General features: G+C 36.8%; 1 protein-coding gene across 1 annotated transcript in view; it reads left to right on the top strand.

Annotated features, from left to right (window-relative positions):
- MSRB3 (methionine sulfoxide reductase B3) overlaps positions 1-13,199 on the top strand; it is a 171,116-nt gene that overhangs the window by 146,522 nt on the left and 11,395 nt on the right. The window contains 1 exon segment of the mRNA XM_045829719.1: positions 13,072-13,169. Within this exon segment, the coding sequence (XP_045685675.1) occupies positions 13,072-13,169 (98 nt within the window).

Here is a 13,199-nt window from a genome sequence, read left to right as displayed (position 1 = left end):
TAAATAATTGTGTCTGACATGGAATCTTCACTCTAGTCAATAGTTTGGGGAATGCAGTCAAGAAACAAATAAACAAAAAACATAAACAGTAAGTTATAGTATATGACAAAGTGATTAAGTATACAAAAAAGAAGAGCAGAGTAATGGGAATTGAGGGTTAGTGAAAGGTTTCCCTAATGGGTTTTAAAAAGAATGAATAGTAATCAGAGTATGCCTCGGTTTGATGTAGTTTGCTTCATGCCTTTTTGATGTAATTTATTTCAAAATTTTAATATATTAGAAAATGTACAGTGCTTGTAAGTTGCTTCAACTTTGCTATGTGTGTAACAAAGATGAAACGTCTTTGTTCATATAAACAACTCTAAGCAATTGTTTTGTTCTAAAATATTTGTGTTTAATAGCTTTTCTGAGCTATCTGTTCCATTTCAAAGGATTTTTTTCAAGATGGTTTGTCAGAAATTTAAATTGTAATAGGTATAACTAAGTTTTGATGCATCACAAAAAGTTGATGTAGAGCAGTGAAGGATCACAGATTTATTAAAACAAGGAAATATTTTATTTCAGGTTGTAGTCCTTAAAGGTACAGAATACAATAAAGATCTGAAGCCTATTCAAAAATTGAGAGAGATTTCAGTTAGGGAAAAAATATCCCTAACTAGGAAATTTAGGTAAGTAAAAGAATCTCAAGACTTAATTCCATCTTAGAAGTAGTAATCTTATGTTTTTATCAGGGATATAAATTTAGGAGAGGAATTATTCTTAAATTTTTATAAGACCCCAACTAAAGAATGTAACATTTGACATTCCCAAATGATACTATGTAGTGAATAGACCTAATCAAGACTGCAGTTGAATAGAACACTGTTTCACTTTTAGTCTGTGTTGCATGTTGCTGAGAACAGAATCTGTGTTTCTTTGAATTTCCCCATCCTATATCCCTACTGGTATTCTTAAGGTCAGTTAAGCACAGTAAATAATCTTTACTCAGCAAGCAACCCAAATTACCATCTTGCCATCCGATGTAGCTAATAAATTCTAAGTAAACTCTAAACTCTTTGTGAAGCATCCCTAATGGATACCTCACAGGACTGAAGGGCTTTTGGAAGCAAAATAAAATAATCATCTAAAGTTGAATGTTTTTGGATAAAGGTGACTAGGTCAGCACTAAATTTAAAGCCAGTCTGAGAGACATTTTTTAATGGCACTTAGAAATTATGGCTAAAGGTCAGGCTGTTACATGTGATGTTGCTCAGATCCTTTGATGCTAAAGGTCTACAACTGACTAATGTGTAAGATATATTTTTTAAAACATTAACTATGATTTAAAGTAGCAAGAGACAATGTTCAGGCCAGGGAAAATAAAGCCCCCTTTTCCAGTTTTTTGGTTGAAATGGTATGAGTTCAGTAATTTTATTGAATCTGAAAAAAAATTATTAATAGCTCCCTCCATAAAGGGAAATAGGGAAGCTTGCCCCTGTCGATACCTGCTTAGGAGTTTCTGAGATATTTTGAGATTGCAAGAAAACTGTTGTTGAAATCCATACCAGTTAGAGATCTTGTGTGTTTGTAACCATTTAAAAATGCTGTGCAGAGCTCAAAGGAATTAGCAAAGCCTGACACAGTATAGCTACATTATTAATCTCCAAAGAGAATAGACACCAGATGTTCACACTGCCCAAAGTACACCTCTGTGCTCCTGACAGTCTTTAGTCATATTGTCCTTTGATAGATTCAAATGCCTGAAATGTTTATGGGCAATAAGGCTATGTGGTTTCTCCATATGAAATTATTAATAATCAGCTTGAAGAAATGAACCATTTCTGATAGGAAGAAAACTAAACATTAAATTTGATATTTGTAAAAATTGCCTGAAGCACACTAGTAGAACTTTTTTTGCCTGCTTTTAAAAATTTCTTTGATTTGCCTTGACTAGTGTGGCTCCATTGGTTGGGTGTCATCCCGCAAAGCAAAAGGTTGCCGGTTCAATTCCTCGTCAGGGCACATGCCTTGGTGGTGGGTCGATCCCTGGCGGGGCACGTACCAAAAGCAACCAGTCAGTGTTTCTCTCTCACATCAGTGTTTCTCTCCCTCTCTTTTTCCCTTCCCCTCTCTCTAAAAATAAATAAATAAAATCTTTAAAAAAAATTTCTTCAATTGGCCTAGTAATGGGCTTCTCCAAATTAAGTGATAATATATAGCAGCTGAGTGGTACAGCGGAAGTGTGCCGGGCCTATAACCCAGAGGTTGATGGATCAAACTAAGTGATAATATTTTAAGTAAGTCTAATTTTATTGTCAAATAATAAAATGTGATGTTTGAGTTATTAATTAATTTATTCAGCAAATATTTCCATGAGCTAGGGGTTGAGGATATAGTAGTAAACAAAGCAATCATAGTCCCATGGAGCTTAGTGAGAGAAGCAGATACTAACTAAAAATTGCCCATATAAATAAGTAATTGCAAATTGTGATACATGCTGTGATGAGAAAGGACTGGTTGTTGTGAACATGCTTGACAGGGGAACCTGACCTAGAGTTAAAGCTCTGAGTTCATTTTTCCAACCACATTTGTTGAGCACCTACTTTTTGCCTAAAAGAAGATTACTGTGGTCATTTACACACAACTCACAATTTGGTAGACTAAATGATTAATGATTATGATTAACAACATTAACAACAACAACTAAATGATTATGAATAACAACAACAAACAATTTAAAAATAAACAGAAGATAAAAAAGATTCCAAGAATGGAATTTTATTTTAGTCATCTAGTCTTTATTCAAATACAGCTTTTGTTCAATATTCTAAGGAGCATTTGAGTAATGCTTAAGATTTTTTAACATGGCTAAATATTTTCTTATTACTCATTTTATTGCTTAAGTTTCATTAAAAAAGTAATATTGTAATATTTTAAACACTTTAGAAAACAGGAAAAGGTGGGGTCAGTGAGAGGGACCCCCCAGAATCCAAATATCTTAGCATGAGCATTGTTATAGCCATCAAGGTAGTTTAACTTCCTTCCCACCAGGCTTTGTAAAGAGGAGACATTTGTTCACTCCACTTCACATATGCCTTTCAACCAAGCAGAGCTCAGCTTCTGTCATCATCTCATTGAATGGCTCTTTCTAAAGTCCTGCAGATCCCCTGATTGTTAAATTCAGCAGTCTCCTTTCAGATCTTATTTGACTTGTCCTTTCTGTAGTTTATGTCACTGCGGCCTGCTATCTAACTCTGTCCTGGTACTCTGTCCTCCTCCTATTTCTTGAAATGCTCTCTTTTATTTTCCTTCACTGACTTTTATTCCTCAGCTTACCTTTTAAGTATTCGTCTGATTCTCCACTCTGGTTATGTATATTTGCCTCCTACATATCCTCATCCATAACCTTACTGTCTTCTATGCTCTAATGACTTTCCCATCTGTATCTTTGGCCAGGGTCTCACTTTTGAGCCCAAATATTCCTCTGCCTCTTAGATAGTTTCTCTGTCTAAATTTGGGAAGTAAATGTATGACTAGCATAATCCAGCTGTTAACCTAGTATGCTGTCCTGCTCCTTCACTCTCCACAGGTACCTCAGCGGCAGAGTCAAAGAATTCTGTTCTCTTAATCTCTCCCTGCCTTTCCAGGCCTGTTGCAAATGTCTTCATTTAGAGCTTCATCAGTTCTATTCCCATATATGGTCTTCCATCTGGCATATTTGTTTCCATCCTTCTTCTTATCCCCCATCCCCCACCTACTTCCAGAGCTATCTTCCTAAAACATAAGTCTGATCATGTTACTAGTCTGCTTAAATGCCTTTGGCTGGCCCCTCATCAACATGACATCTAAATGGCCACTGCCACTTAGAACTACTGGAGTTACTTTGACAAAGAGATGAAAAGAGTAAGGTAACTGGTAGCCAAAGTAAAATTAATGCTTGAATTGCATATTATACTTAAAATTTTTTAGCATTTCTTATCTTTGTGAATTTTTAGAGTCTGTAGATCTATGCTAACTTATATATATATTTTAAACTTCCTGCTTTGTAAGGTAAGTATTTTAAGCACTGTTTTTATTTGTGGTACTGGTTAGTAAAGCTGAAGGAAGAATGGGAAAATGTTTGCCAAAACCAATGATTTTCTTTTTGTCATTATGACTGTTAAACTATTTTCATGACTGGAATAGTTTGCCTCTTGAGACTATTGCTTATTTGCAGTAATGAAATTATGTCATCAGCATTTAGGGGGATACTTGTCCTCATATTTGCAACTGCAGGAGGAGAGAAATGGAGTACTCACACTGTACCTGACAGTCAAATACAGTGTTGAGAAGTAGTCCCAGAAGTTTTTTTCACTGAATTGTCAGGGAGAAGCCCATCCTGACATCCATCCATCTTAGCTCAGAGGCCATTGTGGGTGTCATAACGTAAGTGTTAATCCCATGCACTTGGCCCATAATCACTTTTTAAGTAGAGTCAAATCTGAGCCAGCTGAAGCTGTTAAGCCTTACACTGTTTTGGTATTTTTTATCAGTAAGGTAGGTAATAATAAAACCCAAAGTCTGTTACCTGCTCCCATAAAATATTAGATCAAGAAAGTAAAATCTGCAGTTTATTAAAAAGAAATTTTGGTGTCTTATCCAAAATGATAGATGGTGTATCCTATTTGCTTCCTTCTCTCCCAAGAGATTGCTTTAAGTGAGAGCAAGAAAAACAAACAAAAAAAGAGGAGGAGGAAGGGGAGGAAGCGGGGAAAGAAGAAGGAATACGTTGCAAAGAGTATTGGAGTGAGGGTGAGGATGGGGTCTTGAGCAGGCAAGAAATTTTAGTGAATTTTTCCAAGAAAAAAAAGGGTGGAAGTAGATTAATGGGTATGACTGATTAAAGAAAACTGTAGCCCAAACTGTTGCAGAGATGCCTGGCAGGATTATAAAGAGGCTCAGAGTGCAGAATTGTCAAGAGCAAAAGGGTGTGGGGTGGGGGACTCTCAAGAAGGTGTTTAACTCAAAGTCTAAAGAACAGTTAGACTAGTTTTACATCTTTTTCACTTTTTTAATGTATTGTAATGTATTTAATGTTTCAATTTTTCAGATTTTTGAATTGAATTTATTGGGGTGATTTTAATGAAATTCTGCAAGTTTCGGGTATATAATTCTATAATACATCATCAGTATATTATATTGTGTGTTCACCACTCCAAGTTAAGTCTCCTTCCATCACCATTTACCTCCCCCCACCATCTTCCTCACTTTCATATTTAGAATGACAGATCATCAATTTCACAAAAACAAAATAACTGGAACACTGTTCTGTTAAGATGTTAAACAACCCATCTGGGAGAATTGGGGGCTGCTATTGAGGTATGGTACTCCAGAGTGCACCATCCCCCAATCAGGTATTCAGGGAACCCAAGGACAAACTTGTCTACCAGCAAATGATGACAATGTTGCCAGAGCTTCCAGCCAGCTTTTCAAAAGTTCAAACACACTGAGGAAACAGACTCTCATGCATCCAATGTTAGAGGAAACCTACATCAGCTGCATAAATAGGAATGATCGATCAAGGATCACCAGAGATATATAAAGAAAACCAGAAGAATGGAAGACAAAAGACCAAGATAAAGAGAAGAATTGCCCCAGAGGAGGCAGAGATATTTTAGAGAATAATAGAAAAACTCAAACAAAACAACTCTAGTCTATATTCTCTCTAATTCAGTAACAAATGTTGATATTTAAAATATTTCAATATAAAATAAGATGATACTATAAAAACAAACTGTGAATAATGTGAAAAAATAAGTTGCCAAAAGATACTTGTGATACAATGTTGCGCGTGGGTCACCGGCTAGCAGTGACCACGGAACGCTGTGGATGGCTCGACGAAAACACGCGAGAAAAAACACAACATGCACAGAGACAAACTAGTTTCTGTGGGGAAGTAGGGACGAAATGGCCACCCCCCCAGTGGGGAGCGCGCTGATTTACCATCCATACCTGCTTTTATTAGGCTCATTTTGCATAATAATTCAGGTAAAGTACAGTACTCATTAGGGGGAAGTAAGGAACCATAGAAAACAAAGAACTCTGCCGGTCTATTGAGTGGGGGGGGGGGGTCAAAGAGCGGTAAGACTGAGGAATGAAATAACTTCCTCCTAAGACCCTTCTCATTCAACTGAGAGCATTCTAAACAAAGAAGGTTTCACAGTAATTTACATGTTCTTTCTTAGGCCTGATCACCCCCGGGGAATCCGCACTTCTCAGTACTGAGCTGCACCACCCTGTCATTGTTTCAGGCTTAGGTGGAGCAAGGGAACTAAGGCAACTGGGAGACAAGGAGTTTTTTCCCAGACACTGAGAACTCAGGCTATGTTAAAGCCGAGGAGCGAGGGTCCGTCACCCCCTTTTGCTGCAGCCCCCCAAGTCCTTCTTTTGGGGGGCCTCCCAAAGTGATTGTGCCTGTCTTAGGTTGTTCCCCCCGTGGGGAATCTTACCCGTCTTTGGCTAACTGACCAAGCTTTTTGGGGTTCAGTCATGAATAAAGCAGCAGAAGCAGCATTCCTGCCAGGGAGATAAGCTTTTGTCTCCTTGATGGCTTACGGTTCCAAGGGTATTCCCTTAGCCTTAGCCTAGGCGGGGGTTTCAGCTCCTGATACCAGTCAGGGCGGTTCCCAACAATACAATGTCATTTATATAAAACCGTAAACATTTTTTATTGTTTATGGATATAGACATATATAGACAGTAAATGAAACAAGTGTGGGAATGGTCCATAAACAGTTACCTTTGGGGCACCAGCAGGTGAGGGAGGACAGGAAAAGACTGGAGGCAGACCTGGCTGTAATTGTAATATTTTATTTTCTTAGAAAAAGAGAAAAATCTGTAACAACTATAGAAAAAATGTTATTACCTGTTAAATCTGGGTACCTAATTTCTGTTAAATCATGAATACCTATTATACAGGGTGGGGCAAAATTAGTTTTACAGTTGTAAGTACATAAAACACAGAGCTTATTCTTGTATTATTATTTATTAATTATATTATTTTTCATACAAACAACTGTAAACCTACTTTTGCTCCACCCTGTACTCTGTATACTTTTGCATATGTTTGAAATATTTGTAATTAAAAATTAAAATGTTGAATTACAGAAGGTTTTGTGAAATTGTATAATAAAGTCATGGTTCAAACAAAGGCCAAAGAAAATATGGTGTGCCTGTTAACACATGGTGCAGTGTGAAGAAAGGAAAATCTGTTTGACTTTAGGCAGCCAGTTGGACGGTTGGAGAAGGAGGTAGAACCCCAGATCTCTTTAGCACTGCATACAGCCGTAATGACGTGGATGCTGTTTACTAGCTTCAACTCCTTAGGATCAATCTGTGTAGAAGCATGGAAGACTTGGTTATGGTTGGGCACTGGAGTGTGGGGAGGAATATGTGAGGGGAGGGTCAGGGCTCTAGGGAGGTCTTATGGAGTGGAGAGTCAAATGATAGTAAGCTCTAGGATAATCAAACATTCATTTGTTCTTCAGATAGTTTTTTGCAATACCTCTTAAGTCACAGGCACTATTTTAAGTGATTGGCAATACAGTGGTGAGTGAAACAAATTCCTTGATCTTATTGAACTTACATTTTAGCTCAAGGAGTGGACATTACCAAATGGGTTAAGAATTAAAAATAATGTAACTATCAAAAATTGAAAGGGCAGTGGAAGATGAGAGTAAGTATGAATAGTGAATCTTCATCATTCACAAGAGAGAATCAGTTTATACTGTCTAAAACAGCATTGTCCAATGGTGGACATTTCTGTATCTGTGGAAATGATCATGGAGATACTCTGTGTCTGTATCTGTGTTGTTCAAGAGAGTAGCCATTAACTACATGTGACTGTTGAGAACTTGAAATGTTGAGACTGTTGAGGAAATAAAAATTTAATCTTATTTAATTTTATTTAAACTATGACATGTAGCTGGTTGCAGCTGTATTGGACAATGCAGCTTTAAAATGAAGGAATGAAGAGATAGCAGCATAAGCATATTTGTTTAGAATTAAACCAAAATCCTTTTAACCTGGTTGTCTGCAGAGGTGCAGAGAAGTGAAAGCGAATAATTCACTGAGTCATCTTGCAGTATTCGATTTTCTATTACATGCATGTATCTGGTTGATTGCTACATAAACTTTTGGGTTTTGAGGGGGAGTAGAGAATCCTCCTTTTAAAAATGAGAAAAGTTATACATGAAGTGTCAGTTGAAGTGAATAATTTGTCAAGAATCAGAGCTCTACGAGTCAAACAATTATTTTTAGCAGGGGGACTTCAGAGAGAGTTTTATTATTTGGCTTGTGGTAGCTAATAAGGTGAGTTGTCATTAGTGAGATTAACAGATTCTGGCTTCAGAGAAACCGAAAGCTACACATTTTGAAATATGGTCCTGGAATTGTAGAGCTGCAAGAATTGGTAACACACACAAAAATATAGATCGGCAAATCACCAGCTTGTCTAACCAAAACCAGACTGAAATGTATACTGTCATTATTAAACTATCACCTAAGCCCAACTGGGATTTACTATGATTAAATCTACTTTGCATTTGAAGATAAGAAAATATTTGTAATTATATTGCAATTCAATGAATTTTTTGGTCATGGATACTTTCTGCTGTGTTCCACTGATGGGTCGTAGCCAACTAACCGAGGTTTCTAGTTTTTGGTTGGGGCTTTGGGAGGATGTGGGGGAAATGAAGCTGTATGGATAGCAGTCCTTGTTGAATGAAGAGTAGGGGAATGAGGGCCACATTTTCTAAACGTGGTACAGTTGGAGTTGGCTTCAACTTGTTTATAATTTGTTGCTAGTTTTAACAACTTCAAATATTTTTGAAAGCAGGCAAGTTTGGGCTAGAGACTTTTTTCAGGAGACAGTTGGAGTGAAACATTTAAAAATTTCCAACAGAACACTACTTGTGAAGAACTGTGTCATTATTCAGTTACAGGTTCAAGAAGACTCAGAGCAGCTTAAATTCAACCACTTTATGAGTGAGAAGGAATCATTGTACTGTAATTAAAAAAATTGTTCTAGTGTAGATGGTAGCAAGCACCTAGAATCTAGAGTTATAATTAATAGAATCACCTGCTCTTACATTCAAGATGTAAGTGAATATATTCTAGATTTGCTTTACATTATACCAGCAGTATTAAGTTATGTCTGCAGATTACTTTGGCCTGATGGTTGGAAAAAACTGAGGCAGAACTGCCATATTCCAGCTTGTCCACTTTAGTTGTAGAACCTGTATTTATTTAATATCCAGAAATGAGAATCCTTTGAGGGGAGAAGCTATTTATTGCATGTAAGATATTCTTGGTAATAATAGCCTATTATCTTTAAGAGTACAGTTTATAATACACCCAAATCTAACCTCATCTAGTAGAAACAAAAGGATGTATTGGGGGTGGGGTGAGCCAACTGTTTATACAGGTTTTCAATCGGCTTTTCTCTTAGAAAGTCCATGGAATGCATCCAAAACTAATAATGTTTTGTTAGATGAGAAGACCAAAAGGGAAATCCTAAAGAAAGGAGGATGGATGATCTTTCTTTAATGTCAAAACTGACATAAACAGCCCCCCCCACCTTTGCTCAAGATAGTTTTCTCAACAAGACCCAGATTGCTTCAGTCTTTGCCTATTACCCTTTGAAGCACTTTCCTTATTATTAGGAGTGGGGGCAGGGTTTCCTTTGAGGATTTTTACAGCAGTGAAGAGTTCCTCCTTTAAATATTTTCACATGATGAGGGAATTCCGCTTTCAAAGTGCTGTCATCACTGTGCCTTCTCCACCATAAGACAATCTATTCCTGGGTGAAGGGCCTTCTTAGTTTGACTGTCAATAAGGACTTACCTTTCTGGTGGGTTCTCTTTCTGTGTAGCTGCACTTTTCTGAGAGACCCTAGAAAAAACTCAACATTCCCCTGTGTTAACCTTGTTGGTGAAGTTGGCCATGATTTTCTTTTGAAGTATGTTTGTTCCATCACATGGGGTGATAATCTTCACCTTGGTTTCCCTCGTCAGTCTCCACTAATTAAGATTTGGGTGATGGATTACATATTCCATCTTGAAAACTACATTTCTAATACAGTGAAAAGAGACACTGTATGAATTGGGGAAAGTTATGAAATTTTTTTAGAGACTTTTCCAATGTTTAATTAATGCCTTAGTAAACAACAAATAAACTATTCAAGTGTCAACAATTTTCTCAGAAACATTGAAATCTTTTGAGAAATTCTACTATGTTTTTGAACATAGTCTTCTGGAAAATTCTATTAAATATTTAACTCATGGTTACAAGATGTATAGTTATATGGTTTAATAACTCATTCAAAAGCAGTTCACTTTCCTTACCAAAATCTTTAGTCAGCAATGATTCACAATTGTTAGGAAAGATTAGTATTAAGAAACCCCAACAAAATGAAGAGTTTTCTCAGTATTAATATCTAAGGGTGCACTTCTAAGCCTTTGTGGTTGTTTCAGATAAATGAATAAAAAATACGTCCCAAACTAGATTCTGTCATTGGACTCTCCCTGTGAACAGTTTGGTCATTGGAAGGTAAAAGAATCAGTGTTGTGTAGCATTTATTCTTACCTGCTTTACCAAGGCCTGTGTAACTGTAACACGGTAACTACCAGCCAATCCAGACATGGCACTAAGCATATTTCTTAAAACCTGCCACCGCCTTCTTGCTAGAGTGCTCAAGTTAATGACCTCTCGGCCTTTTGTTGAGGAACAAAGTGGAACATAAGAAGAGAGCCCTAGACTAAAGCCAGACTACCCGTATTCTACATTGGCACATTGGCAAGTAACTGATGCTTCTCCTCCCTCCCCCCAAACCCTGTGAGTGAGCGACCTAAATAATCTTCATGTTTTTACCATCCTAAATAAATACATCTACTTCACCTACATAGAGAGGCTTTAATGTAATGATTGAACCAAGTTACATACTCCAGTGAGAAACCAGCATTGATATTTCTTAGTCTAATTGGTAAAGTAAGAAGTATGATTATATTTTCTCTTTCCTGTGAAACTCTCTGATGTACCATAATTATTCATCCCATTTTTTAAATATAAGGCTCATTGAAAATTATTTTAAAAAATGTTTGAGCTGTGCCTTTGTGCTGTATTTTATGACAGGCAGTGAGTTCAGATTCTGGCTTCAAAGTACTCACCACCTAGTCATGGCAGACAGCATGAAAACAAATGAATTACAAATCCAGTGAGATAAGTAGGACAAGATAAATTATGTATGATGCAGGGGTAGCATGGGAGAGGGAACACACACACACACACACACGCACACATATATAATTTACATATATGTATATATAATTTCTCTGTACCTATTTTTAATTCTACAAATAGGGAAATGTATGTGGAAGGGGTAGAGGCAGCTTTATGGGAAATTAAAAACAAAATAACATTCCTAATTTTTTACCTGTTTTCTATTGAATCAATTATGTCCACCCATAATATTAGTTGTCATAAGCTGCAATCAAGTGAATTATGATGTGTGAGGTTAAAAAATACTGAATGTTCTTTCTTTTCATAAATAAGTTATTTGTCAATGTACTCAAACATACATTAAAACTCTCTTTACTAACAATTGTCACTTCTGTCATTGAATAAAGAACACCTAAATGTATCAAGTAATCATCATAAACTAAATACTGCAGCCTAAAATATGTTCAGATTCTCTTTAGAATTTGGACAATAGGGAAATTGGAGTTTTCTAAAGAATACTGGTGTGTCTTGGCATAATTAATTTTTGTGGAATGTTTTAACTAGAAGGGCAAGATTTTCCTGGTGATTTGCAGTAATCTTAGACTCAAATCAAGGAATGGGAAAGTGTTCCAAGTCTAGGGTTGAATCCAGCATTGACAGTGACAGCTATGCTGTCGTGGAGTCGGGGGTGGGGAGCTTAGCAGAGTTCCTTATAAAAATTTGGCATGAACTAAATTATTTTGTTTAAAACTGGAAATGGTATTGTGAAGTTTGCATTCTCTTTTCCTTCAATAAGTGTATTAGAACAAAGCACCATGTTTTTAAAGGGTTTCCTCCTTTCTGCAGGAATAAATTTGGCTTCTGTAAAAGAAAAAAAATGCACCAGCAATTCAGCAACATTGCACCTCTTTCATCATTTTGGGGGTGCAGGTTTCAGCTCAGTAACTCCCGACATATTTTCTGGAAACATGTAAAAACATGCCTATAAGTACTGAACATAAAACATGACTTTACACTCATAAACATTTGTATAATCTTATGGTCCATAAGTACTGAACATAAAACCTGACTTTACACTCATAAACGTTTGTACAATCTTATGGTCCATTTACCACTGAGTTTCTTAAAGTTTTTAAAAATCATTAGAATAAATAAAAATTGGAACAAGATGCTATTTGAGAGAAGGTGCTATCCAGAAATGCCAGAAGAGCACTGTGCAGTGACTCTCCCATGAAGTGAGCCAGCCTCTTGCCCATAAAATAGATAGAAGCAATGCTTTCCAGATACCACTATCCTGAGAAATTAAATTAAGATAGAAGCACCAGAATATTCATTTTTTAGTATTTTAGCCACCCAAACTAAGTAATGAAAAAGCACACTTCCTAGAGGGGTGTGGCATAATTGGAAAGTTAGAAGCCTGACCAATTGGATTGTATTTTGGAAAACAGCACATTGTAAGGCTCATAGTGCTTTGTGGCTGTGCCCAGCAACCCTAAGATAAGAGAGATAAGAAAAGGTGGTTCGAGGGAGCTTTGTAAGTCCAGGGATGTTTGAGAAAACTACCAAATGGTCTGAGAATGTCTCATGAAAAAGAAAATCCCAATGCAACTATAATCTGAATGTGAGGAAAAGGTTATTCTTCAAAAATAGTTGCACTGTTGTAAAATATATTCACTTTCACTTTTTGACATTTTTTTTCAGGCTGAAAAAGGTAAGCATGATTCATAAACTAAAGATGTCCATCCTTTGCATAGTATTTCCTTAAAATTGCATTCTAACCCAAGACTTTGTATCTCTCCTATCTCTGTTTTGGTTCCTGTGTCTTCTCTGCCCTAGGCTGGCCTTCCTTCCATGATGTGATCAGTTCGGACGCTATCACATTTACAGATGACTTTTCCTACGGGATGCACAGGGTGGAAACAAGCTGCTCTCAGGTGAGTTCACCCTACCTGGAAACCCAAGGC

The sequence above is a fragment of the Phyllostomus hastatus genome, unplaced genomic scaffold, assembly GCF_019186645.2.
Source record: "Phyllostomus hastatus isolate PE091 unplaced genomic scaffold, TTU_PhHast_1.1 phas_scaffold_93, whole genome shotgun sequence".
In the NCBI taxonomy this organism is placed as follows: domain Eukaryota; kingdom Metazoa; phylum Chordata; class Mammalia; order Chiroptera; family Phyllostomidae; genus Phyllostomus; species Phyllostomus hastatus.
The sequence above is the reverse complement of the archived record's forward strand: the minus strand, read 5'-3'. Positions and strand labels throughout refer to the sequence as shown.